The sequence below is a fragment of the Nansenia antarctica genome (genome assembly GCF_963989245.1).
Source record: "Nansenia antarctica genome assembly, chromosome: 16".
NCBI lineage: Eukaryota > Metazoa > Chordata > Actinopteri > Argentiniformes > Microstomatidae > Nansenia > Nansenia antarctica.
This window is the reverse complement of record NC_137686.1, coordinates 20513482-20534950: the sequence shown is the minus strand read 5'-3', so window position 1 is coordinate 20534950 and position 21469 is coordinate 20513482. Positions and strand designations below refer to the sequence as shown.

Here is a 21469-nt window from a genome sequence, read left to right as displayed (position 1 = left end):
ATCTTCAGCCTCGTTGTTTGTCACTGTCCTGCCTAAATGTGTCCTAAATCTTTTGTGAAACTGTGAGTAACACAGTTTGTTTAGCTTGACAATGAGCAGCATGGAAGACAACAGTCAACAGAGCGGGTGGTCTTTCTAGCATCCCCCCATGGAGAGGCTGAAAGGGAAAGCTCAGAATCAATGAAGCAGAGAAGAACTTCTCACTGAGGGAAATGGAGGCGATTTAAACAGGTGACATTACAACAATAACCTGAAATACATTGAACACAGACCAGTGGCTTAGGAAATAGCAGGGATAACGATAGTAATCACACACATATACACACACAACACACACACACACACACACACACACACACACACACACACACACACACACACACACACACACACACACACACACACACACACACACACACACACACACACACACACACACACACACACACACACACACACACACACACACACACACACACACACACACACACACACACACACACACACACACACACACACACACACACACACACACACACACACACACACACACACACACACACACACACACACACACGCTTTACTGTGTACTGTAGCAACCTAGCCTATGTTAGCCAACCTTGAATGTGTGTGGGATTAGCCTTTCTGCGTAAACTGGCCATTGTTTATATACGAGACATTTCGGTATAATTCACTAATTCATATACTACAACTGCCTTGTCACACAAAGGGGAAATATAAAAGAGAAAGACGTCATTTACCTTCAATTTGTTTACAAGCCCGCTCTCTCTCGCGTCCTCCAGCAGCTGTGATGATGACACCAGCACGTCTCGTATCAGCAGCGTCACGTGACGACTGCAAAGGTGACGTCACTCTTCTTCCTGTCTCCCGATAGATGCTGCTTTCAAAATAAAAGTGGACACCTATGTATGGGCTAGTTTTTGCACGAAGCACATCTGCGTTTTGTAAGCTGTACGTTTTCGATCATAAGAGATGCTTCCAATTATTACTATAACCCAGTCATAATGAACACACACACACACACACACACACACACACACACACACACACACACACACACACACACACACACACACAATGATTGTGGAGTGGTTATCCCTTGAATGAAATATTCCTGGATTGTAATCAGAAATGGATGGTAAGCTCTAAGTAAAATATAAGATATACATTCTATGCTATACTACATCATTACTGTGGTATGTCAATCAATTAAATTAAATCCATTAATTATCTACTTCAGTTTGTTTATTGCTCAGTTGGGGGCGCTTGGGCTGGGTTTTCCCCCCATAGACTTACCGTTCCGTTTTTGTCACCCTCTCCAGAGGCAACTGTTGGCCACAAGGTGGCGTAGCGACCCGCTCCACCACCACTGTCGACCACCAGGTGGCGTAGCGACCCGCTCCACCACCACTGTTGACCACCAGGTGGCGTAGCGACCCGCTCCACCACCACTGTTGGGCCACCAGGTGGCGTAACGACCCGCTCCACCACCTCTGTTGACCACCAGGTGGCGTAGCGACCCGCTCCAACCACTGTTGGCCACCAGGTGGCGTAAGCGACCCGCTCCAACCACAACTGTTGGCCACCAGGTGGCGTAGCGACCCGCTCCAACCACAACTGTTGGCCACCAGGTGGCGTAGCGACCCGCTGCACCCACCACTGTTGGCCACCAGGTGGCGTACCTCCCCGCTCCACCACCACTGTTGGCCACCAGGTGGCGTAGCGACCCACTCCAACCAACTGACTCACGTCCTGCGCTACACACACACAGCAGAACCGGAAGACAACGCCAGAACAAGGCGGGGACAAACAGACCGCTCCAACCTGGAAGTTGTGCCTTAATCGAACGGTATTTTTTTGAAGACAAACCGTTTGATATGTCATATCTGGATATATCTTGATTGAACCGTTGTATTAAGATTTCGGGGGACACAAACGGATCGGACTTCATCAATAGTGTTTCTTCACGTGTAAGGTAAGGAAGATGTGGTTATTATGTTCGTTATCACCCAGACAACCAGCTAGCTAGCATGACAGCACCTTAGCCAGCTAGCCAGATCGCTAGGCAGCGTCACCCACCTCCTGTCAAAGTCTTCTGACCCACCTGTCCCCATGTCGCTAGGGTGACACTTTTACCTCAAGCATGTTAATAGTGTCAGATGATCTAGTGTGATCTGCCTCTTAATCTAATAATAGTCTTAGATCATCACAGGAGGTGGTGGTAGCCCAGTAGCATGACCATCTTAGCTTGGCTTAGCTAACTACTATCTACTAACCTTAGCTTCTGTTCATGTCAGCGTTGACCTGCTGTCTGTCACACAGGGTTGGATGATGATCTAAGCGCAATAACATTGGACAGACTGACTTAAAGCTGTCAAAGGTGTTTGCATGGCCATATTATGTGTTGGTGACCAGCTTAAACTAGCTGCCTTAGCTGTCCTGCCCGGGTTACAAGATGAGTAGAGTGACTATGATGAGGATGATGAGGAGGAGGAAGAGGAGGAGGATGATATCAATGACAATAAAGACCATTCATTCATTCATGATGAGAGAGGAGGAGGAGGAGGGGGATGAGGAAGAGGAGGAAGAGGATGAAGAGGAAGATGAGGATGAGGAAGAGGAGGATGATGATGAGGAGGATGAGGATGATGATGATGGGCATGCTTCTCATGGTTCTGACTCAGCTAGAGCTAGAGACTGACACAGCATTTGAATGCTGCTCTGCTGGGCGACTATGTGGATCTATATCTTCTCATCTGTGTCCTCATGGCTAAGCCAGGGTATCTTGCCACCATAATGTGCCGAATTTATGACACCAACACCAATTGACAACATTGCTGGGATCAACGTTTCATTTTCATAATGAATGAAAGTAGACCAGGTGCAGTGTGTGAAAAGTGTTTTAAAAAATGTCAACGGAGATGAAATGGCTATTCTTTTAGTATCACACCTGAAGAAAGTGAATTTGTCACTTTGTCATATTTCAGTCCCTGTTCTTCCCGAGGTAATCTAGTTGGTGGAGGTTTGACACTGAAGCTCCCCTGAGACGTGGGTAGTCTCAGATTTCTATAATTGGATTGTCCCACCGAACAGTGCTGGTGGTGCTAAGTGCTGCTTGCTAGAGGCATCCTGATTTCAATATCTCCAGTTTACATCGTGACAGCTATCAGGCTATTGCTGCTGATTGTGCTAAATGGTTGCCTAGGCAGGGTGACAGACCATTCATCTTGAGCTGGGAAACTGGCATACACGCTTTCGCCTCTTGCAACTGGTTTTGAAGACTGCAAAGGAACATTGATAGGCCTCGTAAGCTAAGCAGTCGTGTACTGTCTGTAACTTGGCTAGATGTGTTATCTTGAGCCATTTCCCCATCTTAACCCTTATGTTATGTTTGTAGTGATAACGGTCCTTATCAGCGGACACACTATCAGTGGTTAAGGCAGCATGTCTAAAAAAAAAAGAGTGCATGCGTGCATGCACACGTGTGTGTGATGTGTATATGTGTGTGTGTGCTGTGCGCGCGCTCACATGTGCAGTAGCACTGTTGGGCTGATGAATAAGCTGGTGCCACCAGGTGGTAAACCATTCAGGCTCTGCTGGACTAAGGAAACACCTCCATCTGCAAAGGTTTGGACCTAACCTGTCTGAATTCAACAGGCCCTTCTCTGCCGCTCAGCATGCTGGTTATTGACCTGCGTTCAGCTGCTCTGTGCTTGTACTGAGGTACCACTTGAGACGGGACCGTGTGGTAGTAGCAATTTAAAAAAAATCTTGTGTCGTAGTAGAACTTTCTGCAGATCCAACTAGAAGTTGGCATGCGATCCCTGTTTCCTGCAAAGTCTCTGCATCCAAGAGAAGGAAGGAGGTGTGCTTTTTTTTCAGTTTGATGCTTTCTTGTTGATATGAAAGACACACGCCCCCTGTCTGGAGTCTATCTAGTGACATTCCAGAGCAGGGTAAAGCCAGGCCTATTTGTTACTATCTGGTGCGCTCTGTTATCGGTGCCATGCCTGCTTTGAACCTTGACTCAGTGTGGCTCCCTGGATCACGTGGGGGGGGAGAGGCCTTCTCCAGTGAGTTGCTATTGTCAACATGGCCTTGTTGTCACGCAACTCTTCCTGACAGCTAGGCCTTGTTGCCATGAAAACAACCATGTCCATTATGAGGTCTATTGTTCTCATGTTCAGGCTACAGGCATCATCACAGGAATCCCCCCCCCCCAGATACAGATGTTGGCCACATTCGTCTTTTCCTTTTTATTTCCACATAAAAAACCCTCCATAGGGCTGATGCCCTATTCCCTGCAGGGCTGACAGTCTGAGGTAGGATGCTGTGTTGGACTCACCCTCACCCCCTCTGCTTAGGAAACGCACTCACACCCTCACAATGCAAACCTCCCTCCTGTCTTTGCCACCCCACTGCTCTGGGGTAGTATATCTATGAAATAGGCCACTGCGGACGTCACCCCGTCTCGTTGCTTTGATGACCAAGCTGTTTTAACTCCGTAATCACGCGTCATGGTCATTCGCTTATGTGTTGGAAATGCTGTCGTGCATTTTTAGTGGCGACGATTAGGGCTGGGTATCGCCACTGATTTCCCAAAACGATTCGATTCCGATTCACAGCTCCAGATTCGATTCGATTCACGATTCGATTCGATTCGATTCGATTCCGATTCGATCTAGTTACAATATACATTTTTTGCTTGAATATGAAAGAGATTCTCCGAACTAATGCTATAAATGGTTCAAGGAACCCTATAACATGTAGCATTGTTAAACATATCAATGAATTGACTCCAAAGCAGTTACATGAATGTACTTTTTATTTACATATGACTTTGCTTTTGTCCAGCTCATCTCTATCGTCACATTTTTTAAATCCAAAATGCACCCAGACATCTGACTTTAAGCCTGGTGGTGACTTGAGTGTCCCTGCCATCGCCATGTTTTTAGATTTTAGTGTTGAGACCTCACGTTGTGTGAGATATGATAAATTATTGTAGCGCGAGATCTGGCCACGAGATCTCGTTGCGGGTTGAAGCTGCAAGCAAAAAAAAAAAAAAAAAAGATCGATCTCGGGATTTATGAATCGATAAATCGCTCATTTAATGAAGATCGATTCAGAATCGGGAAATCGATTTTTTGAACCCAGCCCTAGCGACGATTAAACGGAACCCTACGCCTAGGCCTGTGACATGCATACAGAATGAGCTTGGGTTGGAATTTGTTAGTCGTCATTTCTGTCTGAACCGGGAAAGGAAAGGGAGACGACATGGACATGTCATTGTGATTGGTTGAATCAGATAAGGTAATAGAAGTGATGCTTTTTAATTGGTGGAACGTATGAACGTCTCCAGAGATTGGGTGGTAGGATTAGGGTTAATCAGCTTCTCAGTACCAGGGTTCACATCCCGTCTCGCAATCCAAGGAAATGCAGTCGGGTAATAATGGCACGTTTGTCTACTTTCAATGCCTCTCAGTCTCTCAGAGGCTGAATTGGAGTCAGAGATCAAGGTCACATCGGGGATGCCAGCCCAGGCAGCGCTGAATGCAGATCAGATCCTAACTAAGATGAGAGGAGGAGGAGGAATGTGCTGCTGGGAATATGGCTGTCGGATAAGGAGAGGACGTTGTTATGGGTTGATTATACAAGAAAGTCAGAAAAAAAATGGTTGCGGTGTCTGGTGGAGTCTCAGGTTACAGACAGCAGTTTTGTCATGTTGCCTGTTTTGTTCATTCATAAAGATTACACCCCTAGGCTTGTGTTTGTCCATAGGGTATTTGAAATGCTTCCTCTGGTGATGCTGCCAAGTACGATGTGCTCATTATCCTAAAGTAGCTTGACACGCCAATCACTTTTGCCTAAATATTGACGTCGTTTATCTCCTTCTGTTCACTCTCTCTCTCTATCTCTCTCTCTGTTCCCTCTTTCCCTCTCTCCCTCCCTCTGTTCCCTCTCTGTCTATCCCTCCCTCTCTCGCCCCTCTCTGTCTGTCCCTCCCTCTCTCGCCCCTCTCTGTCTATCCCTGCCCCTCTCCTAGGCCTGTGTATGTGAGTGATGCCATCGGGGCCGAGCAGCGACTGCCCCCACCTGGAGTGTGTGGGAGAGATCACCAAGGAGGAGCTCATCCAGAAGTCCCATGTGAGTCCCAACCTCACAGTCCTGCACTGCACTCTGCAAAGTCTACCAAACTGTTACTACTGAGTCAGACTTCCTTTTCCGCTCAGCTCTTCTCTGCTGTAAAGCCGTCAGTTCACCGACAGGAACTAGACACTGACCTGAACAACCACTAAGGGTAACAACAGAGGAAGCTAACTAAAGGGTTTCAGTTTCGGGAGTAGATTTATTGAAGGGCGGTGGTGTGAAGATCCAACGGAAATGTCCTAGTCATTTGAGGCTGCCACCCGCTTTTAATATTGTGTTTTTTAAAACCATAATGCTATCTTAAGTCCCTAGGTTTGCTTGGTTGAAAGACAGCGGTGTAACCTGAGGGTGTTTGTGGTTGCAGGGCCAGTGTCAAGACTGCAAGGTTGGAGGACCAAATCTGTGGGCGTGTCTAGAGGTGAGTGGGAGGGGCTTGTGTCATAACTGGATGAGTGGCACATTTGGCAGGGTTACTATGGTGACAAGACCTGCGCTTCAGTGTTGTTGGAAGTAGTTTTTTTGTACACTTAGAACATTCTTAACACCTATGGGTCCTTTCCATTATAAATTGATACACCCCCGCCCCTTCCCTTACTCCCTACTACGTATGTAGAGCCCGACAGATATATCGGAGCACCAATATTATCGGACGATATTAGCCTTTTACAAAATGGCAAAAGGAGTTCTGTATAAAAACTATATACATTTTTTTTCTATTAAAAATCGAATCGATATATTGGTTTTGCCCCCATAAATTCCTGTATCAGACCCAAAACTCCAATATCGGTTGGGCTTTACTTATGAGTACAGCGCTTTGCCAGACATCTTTGAATTGCATTGTAAATGTGGGAGGAAGAGTTGCAATGCATTGTGGGATACCCTTTGTGCCAAAGGGGTGTTTTTTTGTTGACTTTATTGAAGGGTATATAATTCCCCTTTCCCTTGCTTACAACACAATGGTATCACCTTGCTTTCCACCTCCATCTTACATCCAAGTAAAACTGGATGCTGAAGCAAACATTTATGTGGGAATGGAAAGGACCCCTAGCTACCATTTCTGGCTCTGTAGTTGAAAAGACTGCACTGCTCTGTTGTAACAATCCTTTGCTCTCTGTCCGTCCGTCCGTCCGTCTGTAGAATGGCTGTGCGTATGTGGGCTGCGGAGAGTCTCACGCTGACCACAGCACCGTCCATTCACAGGTGAGTGACCCCTGATCTACCACGTCCTTCATGAAATCATCCACATCAATAAACACAACGATGTGTTAATGCTGGGGGAGAGGGGGAGAAGAAGGGAATAGAGTCCCAGTTCCCACGGACAGGAATAACATTCTCATCTGGCATTACCCTATTTCATCATCCCACATCAAAGACCGTTCAATGCTGTCACAATCAGGTCTTCCTGGGTGTTGAAGCGCATGTTGTGAACGACATCCTGCAAACAGTGCCTTGCTGCCTCTAGAAATCCAGTATTGGATCATCCATTTTTAATCCATATTCCTTGGGGAAGTGGGGGGTTAGCTACTACCCTCAGCTCCATGGATACAGCTCCCCCCCCCCCCCCCTTTACACATCCTCTCTGATGCTCTTCAGGGGATAGGTGGGGTTGTGCCTCCAGCAGAGTAAGGGAGGGAGGAGTTAAAGGGGATTAAGGGAGAGCTGGAATGAGGATGACTATTGTTTTTTCGTTTTTATTTTGTCAGAACAACTCGTATAAAAGAGACACTGTAGGCACTGTCGTTCAATGGTAGGCACTGTCGTTCAATGGTAGGCACTGTCGTTCAATGGTAGGCACTGTCGTTCAATGGTAGGCACTGCAGGTCAATGGTAGGCCACAAAATGAATGTATGGTTTGTTGTTTGTAATCCTACCTCTCACACCCTGCGTGTAGGGACAGGCCTGTAGAGTGTAATGATGAGTGGCTCATGTCATGAATGTGACCAGTGTGACCAGGGCCTGTCACCGACACTGGCTGTAATTGTCACCCGCCCCCAGGGTAGCAGTCTGCAGCATGGCACGGCACGCTATTGTTTTTCAGGGAAGCCTCCTTTAAAGGAACCAGGCAGTGTTTAATTAAAGCTCCTGTGCTCCCCGAGCGGAAGGGAACATTTTAATCCCTGACTATGTAATGAGGAAGAGACCAGCGCTGTGGGAATAGATCAGAGAGGTGTGTTTGTGTGTGTGTGTGTGTGTGTGTGTGTGTGTGTGTTGTGTGTGTGTGTGTGTGTGTGTGTGTGTGTGTGTGTGTGTGTGTGAAGGAGTGGGACTTCATGCAACCAGATAGTTCCTCAGTTACTTCATCTTATTAGGGTATCATTTTCAGAATTCAGGGTCGAACAACAAATAACAGTGTCTCTAGCAACCGCTTCTCTCAATCGGAGAATCTCAGCCACGATTCTCCGTTGATTTAATTCCTTTCGACACCTGTGCAATAGAAAAGAAAGAATGACTCGGCCTTCGAGCCTGAACTAGCCACCCAGAAGGAACAGCCAATCAATACGAGGCAATGTTTATTTCACAGGAGACCCATGACTTGTGCTGCTCCCCCCCTCTTTCCTGCTTTGGCTGATGTGATATAGTGGTCAGGGACCCTGACAGGTTACAACATGGTTCCAGTCCCCAGATGGAAGGCTTAAGCCATGGCATTTTAAGTCGATAGCAGAAAAAGGAATTAGCACGCGCAATTGGTCTTGTGATTCACTTTGGCATTATATCAGTTGACAAACACGTCCACGATATATATATACCATGTAAATCATCCTGTTATTCTTCTGGATTGGATAAAGGTCCCTGCTCTCATAAATGATTTGGCCTGGGCGTTTCATGGCTGTGGTCGGTCCCCTTCTGCCAATTCCACTCTGCTCTCCTCTCCTCTCCTCTGCTCTGCTCTGCTGTGTGAAAGCTAATGCAGCCCCATGAATAATGCAGGACCTGCTGGGCTGCTACTGGCTGCTCCGTGTCTGTCTGCGGGCCTTGCCCCGTGGAGATGTGGCTCAGCGGAACACGGCCACGATACATCTGAACGTCCACTCTTCCCCTCTGTAATCATACTTAATGTCCTCTCATTCCTAAATGTCCTTTTGATATAGCCAATGTCTCAGATGAATTAGCTCATCATGATCTATTGAACCCAGAAGTGTATTTGACCTCAATACCCATGCAGTACTGTGTCTCCCATTCAGACAGTCCTGGGATAGTCAGGATGTTCAAATTAACCTGGATCCAGCATGTTTCCACTGTTATAGCAGGGCTCAGGCCAGGGGAATAGGGGAATATTATTCACTGGTACTCCCGCAGCAAGGGGAGGCTGGTGGAGGTAGAAATCAGGAGGGCAGGCTCATTTGAATGTGTGTTTGATACCAATCCATTGCATGCATTTACAATGCTTCCTCATTCCATTCCATGCATTACATTGAGTCCCTTATGAGTCATTGTTTTCTTTGCTTCTGTGTGGTTATAACACCTTTATGACACCCCCGTGTAGGAGACGCGCCACAACCTGACAGTGAACCTGACCACGCTGCGGGTGTGGTGCTACGCCTGCGGGAAGGAGGTGTTCCTGGAGCGCAAGCTGGGACCCCGGTCGCCCGTCTCCACCAACAAGCCCCTCTCTCCTCCGCCGACCTCCACACAGGTGAGGGCTCGGCTCCAGACCTCCACACAGCCCAGCCAAACCGAGCCGTTTCCGTACGGAACCTGCGTTTCTGTTCTTAGCGTCTTGAAAATGTTCTGCTGCACAACATGAAATTGTCGAATCAATATTTACACTAATACATTGATTTACTGAAGACATGTTTGACCTTCACATCGGATTAGATTTGAGTTTTTATGGATCCACACGGCAGGTTAATAATTATTCAGTTACATAACCCGGACTGTCACTATCCAATGCTTCAGGTTGATAAGGACTTCTGCTGCCTCCTGGGTTGTTGTTTAAAACGCCAGCTGAATCCTGCCTTCCTGGGTTTATCGGCTCTTATCGTCTGGGGGTGTAGATAAGGAGACGTTACATGATGGTGTTTGTGTTCCCAGGAGAGCAGCAGGGTGCCGGGGAGTCCGACCTCTCTGAGAGTGCCCCCTACTGGTGGTGGCTGTGAGGACCTGGACATGGAGACAGAGGAGGAGGACGAGCTGCGTGCCCGAGGTAACAATCACCCGACTGAATCTGTAAAAACCTCAGGGCTCAAAGCCTCAGCGACGTTTTAGTTTTTTTGTCACGACTCAACATGGCCGAGTAACAATGTTCGTTCAGCCGAAGCTGAATTTGTGATTGAGGCGTGTGTGTCTCTCCTGCAGGCCTGACAGGACTGAAGAACATCGGGAACACCTGCTACATGAACGCCGCCCTCCAGGCTCTCTCTAACTGGTGAGACCCGCTCCTGCCAACCACATCACCAGGGAAGTTCTGGTGGAGGTGGACATGGGGGGACCGGCCCATTGTAATGCTTTGGATGAGCCCATCCTCAGATTCCTGCCTCCACCAGCCTCCCCTACACCCTCCATCTCCTGAACCCCCCCCTCCCCCCCGCTGTGCCAACACAGGCCCACCCCCCACCACCCCTCACTGCTCAATATTTGAACAGGTTCTATTTCAGTGGTCTTCAGTGGGCTTTTCTAGTTTTCACTCCCTGGCTTTGGTTCTCGTTGGTGGTGAAAAATGACTAGGTACCGCTCGACTTGTTTGAGAGAGTGAAAGGCGCTGTGAAAATTGCTGCAGTGCGCCATTTAAAACCGAGATGGCCTTTTCTATTTCCCTGTAGGGCTTTCAGATCCAATTGGACTCTAACTCTCTTTCTCCCTTTGCCTTTTCTCTCTCTTTCTCTCTCTCTCTCTCTCTCTCTCTCTCTCTCTCTCTCTCTCTCTCTCTCTCTCTCTACCTCTTTTATAGTCCCTGTTGGTTTCAACTCTTTGTGTCCCTCCCTCTCTCTCTCTCTCTCTCTCTCTCTTGTTGGCTTTTATATCTAGCAGTTATTGGACTGCCTATGTTTTTGATTTGATTTCTGATGTGGCTGCTTGTATGGACACTTTTATTGTTCTTTACAGAATGGTTGCTGCCTGAGGTTAGACTAGTCCCTTAGTGACCTCAAACTGGATCTTCACAATCTTCACATTTTACATTTTCTCCAGCAGTGGATATGTTCAGAGCACAGAGAGAGTGTGAGGAATAGCCTAAAGATCATTTAGGTTCCAAAGGGAGTTTCCAGTGATTGTGGCTTGAATATAAACTTGACAGTATGCAGCTGGATGCGGAATAATACATTCGGAAAAGATGTGGGTCAGAATTTGCAATCTGACTCCAAAAATACAAGTAGTGAGTCATTAAGCTGGAGTGGGAGGGTGTAAAAATGTTTTGTTTAAAGTGTGGGTGTGTGGGTGCGGTGTGCATTTGCTGTATTAACTGTTCTATTCATTATGTACTTTCCTGTTATTTCAACCAGTAAAAGATAATGATCACTGATAACAAAACTATTATCATTTGTCGAAAAGACCATTAGCATTTCAGTATATCCACTAATGAGCCATTGCCGCTACCACAGATAAATGTTCTGTAGCTTCATACACATGGATATGCATTCTGTACATTTGACTAAGACGTATGACTGTGACGTTCCTCTTTCCTGTGTAGTCCGCCTCTGACTCAGTTCTTCCTGGAATGCGGTGGCATGGTGAGGACAGACAAGAAGCCAGCGCTGTGCAGGAGCTACCAGAAACTAGTGTCTGACCTCTGGCACAAGAACAGGTAACCCTCTTGTTCTCTCTCTCTCTCTCTCTCTCTCTCTCTCTCTCTCTCTCTCTCTCTCTCTCTCTCTCTCTCTCTCTCTCTCTCTCTCTCTCTCTCTCTCTATGTTATCAACACTGCACTGGTATGTTGCACTGGTATGTTGCTAAAGGATGCTTTTGTGGTCCTGCAGGCCCTCGTATGTCGTCCCAACTAACTTGTTCCAGGGGATCAAGGCCGTCAATCCCATGTTCCGTGGATATTCCCAGCAGGTGCGTCTTCACAGGCTCTTGAAATGACAGAACAGACGATATAATATCAAGCACAGTCAGAGTAAACCATACTCTATAATAAAGTGTATAGGCACTAATAGGGTTGAAGAGGTTCAGTTATGAAGATCTGTGGTCTGTATGGCCTCTATTGGCCAATATTGTAAAGATTACAGCATTCAGCACAGTCAATCTAGATCATACAGAGTCGTCACAGCACTTAAAAGAGTCACTCGTCTTTCACGTCCGCTCCACATCCTTCAGAGCTCTTTGTCTTCCAGCAATTACATTAGTTCAGGCTCGAATCACTCTGCAAGATGAGGAGAAGCCTCTGACTCGTAATTACTGACTCATATTCGCTTGCTTTATCTCTCTCTCTCTCTCTCTCTCTCTCTCTCTCTCTCTCTCTCTCTCTCTCTCTCTCTCTCTCTCTCTCTCTCCCTCTCCCCATCTCTCTACCCCTCTCTCTCTCTCTCTCCCTCTCCCCATCCCCATCTCTCGCTCACTCACTCTCTTTCTCTCACACACACACACACACACACACACACACACACACACAATCTCTTTCAAACACAACGGCGCAGCACGTACAAAGCGATGGGTCGGTCTTCCTTCTATGACAGTAATCAGGCATACAAGTAGACCCAAAGCCTCAATAGGGATATGATTGAAAGAGTGTTCCTTCTGGGTTGCCAGTATTTGTTAAATCGTGTTAGCCAGGGAATATCCATTCGTCACGCCACACTACGCGGCAGCACAGCGGCCTGAGAATTAGCATCTTCATGAATGGAGCATCTCACACAGTTCCCAGGAGAATGGAGTTGTTAGGGCCAGCCTGAGAGATGAGGCGACCAGTGATTCATGAGGTTTGACTCCTAACGAGGGCGAGGGAAAGCAGGGCTGTTTTAGGAACGTTCACTGCTGGAACACTTTAACGAGGTTTTATCGGTCTCTAACAAGGCTGTATTGGTTTAAGGAACAGACCAGTATTGTCTTAATCTCCTGTATGTCGAATCAGAGTTGGTTTATCATGTGCACAGGATACAGATGTAAACGCTACAATGAAACGCACACACACAGGCTGCCTCTCAACAGTGTAGTGTACATAAAAAGATAGAAAGGAATAAAATAGGATAATAACAAACACAATAGGCAATAAGGCACAGTAAAGTACTAAACACAATCATTAATAATAAGTCAGTCATTATACAGTATCAATATGGAATATGTACACATAAATCAAATCAATTTGGTTATTCTTAAATACTTTCATTTCGCATGTTGACGACATGCTGTTGGTGTAGCCCAGTGTTTCTCAAACCTCTCCTCGGGGACCACCAGCCGTTCCACATATTTGATCTGTTCAACTAATCAAGTGCAAAGCAATTATGGTTTGTACTTGATTAGTTGAATCAGGTGTGCTGGTGGTGGAACAGATCAAATATGTGGAACGGCTGGTGGTGCCCGAGGAGAGGTTTGAGAACCACTGGTGTAGCCTATGGTGTAACAGGTTCTTTATTGTGACGTCGTTGCGAATGCCCATACATAGTCGTGCGCTTCTTCCCTCTGTGTCCACCAGGACTCCCAGGAGTTCCTGCGCTGCCTGATGGACCAGCTCCACGAGGAGCTCAAGGAGCCGTTGGTCGAGGCCAGCGACCGCGACTCGCACGCCATCTCCATGGACGACGGCCCCGACGACGACAACCGCAGCCAGTCGGACAATGACTTCCAGTCGTGCGAGTCGTGCGGCAGCAGCGACCGGGCCGACAGCGACGGCCACGGCGGCGGCCACGGCGGCGGCCACGGCGGCGGCGGCGGCGACAGCCGGGCGCAGGAGGAGTCCAACGAGGCGGAGATGCTCATCCCTGACGACGCCCAGCACAACCGGGACTGGCAGAAGGAGAAGAACCTGATCAACGACATGTACCGGGGCGGCGGCGGGGTGAACGGCGGCACGGGGGGAGACCTGGACAAGGACGTGGACACCGCCACCACCAACGAGGCCACGGCCATTATCAGCAGCCAGGGAGCCATCAAAGTCCAGATCCAGGGCAGGACGGCAGGTTAGCGATCACGTAAACCTCTTTCACACCGCGACCCTAGACGTCGGTCAACGGACCAGCTCTGTAGGTCAACAGAGACATGTAAATAGATAGACGAGAAACAGGGGCCTCCTGTCTAGTCGATCTACTTCCTTTCTCTAGCCAGCTGGGAAAGAACGACAACGTTGGAGCGTCACATTTTTACTGACAGCGTTGTGTGCGTTGACTTTCAATGTCTCGGTCGACGTCTGACCTCAGCTTCACTCACCCCTCCTCTCTGTCCTGCCTCCCCAGACCCATTCCCAGACGTCCAGGTGACCAGCACCACCAGGCCAAAGAGTCCAGTTGCCATGGAGATGCATATGCCCAAGATGTCCAGCAGCCCCCCCAAGACGTCTATGTGGCCTGGTATCAGCTCTGCCCACAAGAAAGGTACCGGTTACTGGTTCCCAAGGCTGCAAACATACAGAAGAAGAGTATGGTAGTTGGTTTGGTGTCTCCTTTACTGAATCTCTCTCTCTCTTTCTCTCCCTCTCTCCCTTCCTCTCCTTCTGCTTTCCTTTCCACATCACAGTGACCATGTTCACCCCGCAGAAGAGCAGCAGGCGGCAGAAAAAGTACCGCAGCGTGATCTCGGACGTGTTCGACGGGACCATCGTCAGCTCGGTGCAGTGCCTGACCTGTGATCGGGTGAGTAAGTTTACCACCGAAATGGACAACGTTGATGTTATTCTAACTCAATTCTATTCTGACATAGAGATAGAACATGTGCTGTATTCTATTCTAATTCCATTCTATTCTAATAAAGCACAATAGTTTCATGTGATTTTGACAGCTGAATCCTAACCCTCCCCCCCTTCTCTCCCTCCTGCCCTGCTCAGGTATCTGTGACCCTGGAGAACTTCCAGGACATCTCTCTGCCCATCCCAGGGAAGGAGGACCTCGCCAAGCTGCACTCCTCCTCCCACCAGACGTCCCTGGTCAAGGCTGGCTCCTGCGGGGAGGCCTACGCCCCCCAGGGCTGGATCTCCTTCGTCATGGAGTACATCAAGAGGTGCGACCCCACTCCCCACTCCCCGCCAGACACTTATAACTGATAATACTTAATAATTGATTAATAAGATCAAGTGTATGGTATGATACTTTCTGGTCATAAGTGTTTTAAATATTTTCTGTATTGCAAATACCAAAAACCTCAAATGTGTGTCTTCTCCTATTGCAGCTGGTTCTGGGGGCCAGTGGTCACACTTCAGGACTGCCTGGCTGCCTTCTTCGCCAGAGATGAGCTGAAAGGTGTGAGAATAGACACTGTTCTATGACAGACACTCTAATTATATACAGTCAGTGTTTTGGACCATCACTGAATATTCTCTTTTGTACCTCCCCAGGGGACAACATGTACAGTTGTGAAAAATGCAAGAAGTGAGTACCTCATCTGGCTGACTCTTTATGGAATTTTAAATCATGTTGGATGACTTGATGGAATTTCTTTTATTTATTTATTTTTTCTACACTGAAAACAATTTAAACAAATTTTAAAATAAGATACAAATGCTTCTGTTTTTCTTTCGTCTTCTAGATTACGAAACGGAGTCAAATTCTGCAAAGTTCAGAGTTTGCCGGAGGTGAGTGCTGGAACACCTTGTGAAATGGGAGGTGGTGCCTGACAGATGTCCCAGTTATTATTGAAGCAGCAGCAGCCTTTACCATCCTCTCTACTTGTTTGGCTCATGATTACAGTAGCAATTCAGTGACACTCCTCTCCTTAATCTCTCCTCTGCAGATCCTGTGTGTCCACTTGAAGCGGTTCAGGCATGAGCTTATGTTCTCCACTAAGATAGGGACCCACGTCTCCTTTCCCCTGGAGGGCCTCGACCTCCAGCCCTTCCTGGCCAAGGACAGCTCTGCCCAGACCACCAGCTACGACCTTCTGTCAGTCATCTGTCACCATGGCACCGCCAGCAGTGAGTGTGCCAGGCCCCTCCCCCTCCCTGTCCAAGCTAGTGGGAGCTAAAGTGTTATGATGTTCCTCAGTGAATTCAGTGTTTTTAGCGCATTTGGACATGAATAAACGTGTGTCTGGTTTTTATAATGGAATATCCTGGGGACAGTCGTGTATATGATACGCTCACAAATATGTATGTGTGGTGTTGGTTAGCAGTGTCTTAGTAAACATTCACATGCGTGTAATCATCTTCATGCGGTCATATGGATTTGATTACATGCATGACGTTGTTGACGTGACCTTTACTCACTTCCTCTTCCTGTCAAACCCCAGGTGGCCACTACATCGCCTACTGCAGGAACGACCTCAACAACCAGTGGTACGAGTTTGATGACCAAAGCGTGACCGAGGTCTCCGAGTCGTGTGTCCAGAACGCAGAAGCCTATGTGCTCTTTTACAAGTAAGACTTTGGTTTAACCCGCTGAAATTACACTCACACTCAAAATGTCTCTGTTTTTTCTTCTTCTTTAAAATAGGTTTTTCAGGCTTTCTGCTTTTATTGGGATAGAGACAGTAGAGATTGACCGGAAAGATGTGTGAGAGAGAAAAGGGATGACATGCAGGATATGTCGACGGCCGGAATCGAACAGGGGACTCTGCAATTACATGGCTGACACCGTTGTGTGCTACGCCACCAAGCGCCCCATAAAATGTCTATGTTGATATGTATATTAAGATAAAGAAGAAGAATATCTTCAGGTGCTAGGTCGATTTTCTTAAGTGCGATAAAGTTAATGATGTGTGATGTGTGCTTCAGGAAGAGCAATGAGGATGCTCTGAAGGAGAGGAGGAGGGTGACGGGCCTGGTGAACATGATGGAGCCCAGCCTGCTGCAGTTCTACGTCTCGCGCCAGTGGCTCAACAAGTTCAAGACCTTCGCCGAGCCAGGACCCATCTCGAACGACGACTTCCTATGTTCTCACGGAGGTACGCCAGAGGCCCAGGCCCAAGGCTTTCTCTCTCTCTGTGTTCTTTCCAACTTAGAGGTCTCTACTTTGATCTTAGTCAGGGATGACCTGGGGCTACGGGCTTCAGATGAATCCCCTTGGAGTTTAGAGTACTTCAAAGGGCTTTGATTTGGCTTTTGATTCTGTCAATAGACAATGAAGGAGAAAGGCAAATGGATATGTGTCTTCTATGTGCTATTGAGGGAGGTAGCTAGTGACGCTGATAATGGATTGTGGTGGTGATGGTGTGTTTTGATGTTGTGTTGTTTCAGGTGTGCCGCCCCACAAGGCAACCGCCATTGATGACCTGGTGGTGATGCTTCCTCAGAACGTGTGGGACCACCTGTACAGCAGGTAAGATCACGTGTACTTGCTGTGTACTTGCTTCTTGATGTCGGTTGATTGGTTGTCTGGAGAAATTAAGCACTGAGCATTAATGCACATTTTAGACAACCCTGAATGAGAAATGTCAAAGCAAGTATTTACATGTGCGCCATGCTAGTTTCAAGCACCAGTGTGCATAGAATCGAGGAAATCATGCATGTGTTGATATCATACGCTTCTGTGATCAAAAAAAAAAAAAAATCCAAACTGTTACATTAAGTCTGGACATGTTCCCTGGTCAGGTATGGAGGGGGACCGGCTGTCAACCACCTGTACGTTTGCCACACGTGCCAGACGGAGATCGAGAAGCTGGAGAAAAGGCGCAAGACGGAGCTCGACATGTTTGTCCGGGTACAGCGGCCTTTCATTCTCACCAAGTCTTTCTCTTTGTACTAACGAGAGCTACAGTGTGTAGTGAGCAGTGACAAAGGACACTGTCTGATATGATGGCGAGGCTGATGCAGATTCAGAAAGGTGAGGGAAAAGACTTAGAGGGCGTATAATCAAATGTACGGTATGATGAAAATGGAGAGGGCGTGTGTGAGGGGGGGGGATATCCTCCATTCTCGTCTAGTTTAGCAGGTGGTAATCTGACTACTGGAGCTCTCTCCTCCACCCCTACTGGGACATCAGGGGTCTGAGACACTCATCATTAATGCATAGGAACAGATGTACCTGGTCTCAGCTGCCCCAGAACTCAATGACTGCACTGCATACAGCCGCAGAGATGGAGATGGAGATAGGGACAGAGTGAATAGGACGAGGGAAGACAAAACACGCAGACGGAGTGAGGTAGGGCAAGACCAAGGGCAAGAGGTAAGACAAGAACTGGGGATTAGGCCTGATGATTTAATTTAGGGAGGAAATTGGGGTGGATGGAAAGTGTACTCAACCCTCTACGGTGTGGCGCATGGTAGCACAAGTAATGGCCACTATCATTTGGAGAGAAAATTGATTATGTTCTCAAATCTCTCTCTCTCTCTCTCTCTCTCTCTCTCTCTCTCTCTCTCTCTACCCTCCTGTTTTTCCTCTCTACATCCCCCCCCCCCCCCATATGTCCCTCCTCCCCTCTATCTACCCCCTCCTCTCTCTCTCTGTCTCTCTCTCTCTCTCTCCCTCCTCCCCCGCTCTGTCTCCGTAGCTGAACAAGGCGTTTCAGGAGGAGGAGTCCCCGGTGGTCATATACTGCATCAGCATGCAGTGGTTCCGTGAGTGGGAGGGCTTTGTGAAAGGCAAGGACAACGGTGAGTGGCCGGTCCTCGAGTCTCCTCCCCTGAACTGTGACATCATTGTGTGTTAAAGGGGCAAATGCTTACTACTTTGCTGTAGTGCCTTCATCTGGTCGGTGTTTGCTAGTGTCTGATTGTAAACCTTCAAATAGACATTTTCTAAACACTGAAATCATTGATAGTTCTGTTAACTCATATTAATGTAAACCTAAAGCTATTTTATGAATAAGAAAAAGGATAGTGAACAGTATAAGTGTTATTGTTATTATTATTATTATTATTATTAATAATAATAATAATAATATACATTATGACTGGACATGTTCCCTGGTTTTAATAATAATAATACACCTTTGAACACTATAACTATAATAATGTCAAAGTTTAATGTATTGGCCTGGACTTGTCCAAATGAAGGAACTGTGGAACTGTGGAAAATGTTTTCATCTTCTCTCGTTTCTGTCTTCAAAGAAACGTGATTCCTATCTTTAGTTGCATGTGTTTGCCTGCTACTGTACCAAAGTGAAGTGTCAAAACGCATTCTAATTTCTATCAGCTGAGCTGTCCTTTCGTGTTATAGTCCCCCTCCTTTGTATTGTCACATTTCTTCCTCCTGAGTTTAGATCTACTGTCTGTAAACAATTATCTTGACTGGGTCTTAACATAGCTCAATAATGTTTTTCATCTCCCTGTGTTGTGACCTGAAATGTCTTTTATGAAATGTCTTTTATAGTGTAAATGAAACATTGACCTTACAAATCAGGGAAATTGCACTTGTGAATGATTCTCACTCAGATTGTTTTTGATAGTGGCTGCCTATTGCACTGTTACGTTACAGTGTGTAATGTTGACCGGATGTTTTATTTTCCTCGTATCCTTCAGATCCACCAGGGCCAATCGATAACACTAAGATTGCCATAAACAAGAACGGCCATTTAACACTCAAACAAGGTAAAGTCCTATCAACCCTGATGAAATTCACTCTTTTGTACTAAACGGGAGTCATAACTCCATTGCTGTCGATGGATATGAGGTATGACGGGACTGTATTCAATCACCGTGCTCATATCCAATTCCTCTGAACATCGACAAAATATTTCCATGACGTTATTTCATTGTTGAACGGAAAAATGATTCATGTTATTCAATCATTGTTACGGATACACTGTCCCAGATTCTATTCAGTGCTGTAGTCACCCATATTGAGAGGCGTCTTATTCTCTCTCTTCCATTTAGTAGTGTATTTACCTAGTACCCATTTACCAAGTAGGCAGCTTTGTTTAAACATGGACACGCTGTACTTGGCTGTCTTGGTCTTGTTCCTCCGTCTGGAACATTGCTTCTCACAGTGCTGTCCGGGCGGAACAAAATGACTAGATCAGTCAAACACCGTTCTAGCAGTGTCTGTCCATCTAACAGGCTTGGCAAAAGATACTTAACCCTATCTTAACTGAACTCTTTCTGGTGTATTATTCCATGGATATGGGGCACAAGTTTTATTTATAATAAATTATTAAATCGAGGATGGTATGGGCACATCATGTATTGCCTGTATAGACCAGTGTAAGAGCTAGAGAGTCAATTTAACTTGGCCTGTGGATTTGTGAATAGCATTAATATAGTTATGGGCTGAGATTTGTTATTGACGGTTTGTGTGTTGACCCTACAGGTGCTGACTCTGGGCAGATCTCTGAAGAGACGTGGAACTTCCTACACTCGATCCACGGCGGAGGTCCGGTCGTGACGGTCCGGCCCAACGTCAGCCACCAGGAAGCGGAGTCCTTGCAGTCGGAGGAGAAGATTGAGGTGGAGACGCGCTCGGTTTAAAGATTCCCCAACTGAAAACCAGACCTGAGAAGAATACAAAAGCCTTTTATTTTGCACTTGACTTTTTATTTTAAAAGCATCCGGGCAAAGGACTTCACCTCGACCAGTACATGACAGCTCTTGACAACTCACAGAAGGAATACAAATGTCAGAGAATACGTCATGTTTGTACATATATGTATAAATATCTCCTAAATTTCTATTAGCACTGTAGATTACATCAACAATGTGTCAGGTTGTGTCCAGATCCAAGCATTTAATTTTGTGTGCAGCTAAGACTTAAACTGAATGCCTTTTTTTTTTTTTTTTACCAAATTGAGCAAATGTTGACCTGTGTCTTGTGTGTTGAAAATCATGAATAATCACAATGCATCTTACTGTAGATATTGATATGGATCTCATTTTAAAAGATATTGTCCAAGTGAATGGTTAAAAGTGCAAGCTCTGACATTTTCCTTAAGTGAAGAAAATCTTAAAGATTATCAAGGGATACTAAGTTCTAACTAAGTAGTCTCAGGAGTCAGGAACACATTGTATGTTTTGCATTGTACTGTAGACTGGCTAAAGTGGCATGCTCACACAAAATGTCTGATTTGTATTTGAATGTACCAGTACTGATAGTACGTGGATCAGGAGTCCCAGCACTTCAATGTTATTTATCCCTGAGGGGTGTGAATTAGTATATTGTTAATAGACTTTTTGTAGAAAATATTTGGCAGGCAGTTTGTTCAGAATGCATGCTTAAGAGACACTCACAAAAGCGAATTAAACCTTGCTGTGTCCACAGACACCACATTAAATTGCATGTAAATGCAAAGCTGCTCATGGCATAATATCTACACAATTGCAAATCTGTTGTGACTAACTACGTCTGAAATG

The 21469-nt window shown here is 46.5% G+C and overlaps 1 protein-coding gene across 1 annotated transcript; it reads left to right on the top strand.

Annotated features, from left to right (window-relative positions):
• The first annotated feature begins 1857 nt into the window (after positions 1-1857).
• Positions 1858-20830, top strand: usp33 (ubiquitin specific peptidase 33). Its single transcript, XM_080546398.1, has 24 exons — positions 1858-1996; positions 6065-6165; positions 6533-6586; positions 7306-7368; positions 9653-9802; positions 10201-10312; positions 10465-10534; positions 11795-11908; positions 12081-12159; positions 13736-14219; positions 14493-14630; positions 14773-14888; positions 15080-15252; positions 15421-15491; positions 15587-15620; positions 15778-15823; positions 15982-16162; positions 16477-16603; positions 16961-17130; positions 17423-17504; positions 17777-17885; positions 18676-18778; positions 19646-19714; positions 20433-20830. The coding sequence occupies exons 2-24, from the start codon at positions 6082-6084 to the stop codon at positions 20588-20590; spliced, it is 2787 nt and encodes a 928-aa protein (XP_080402524.1). The 5' UTR covers positions 1858-1996; positions 6065-6081; the 3' UTR covers positions 20591-20830.
• Positions 20831-21469: the final 639 nt, after the last annotated feature.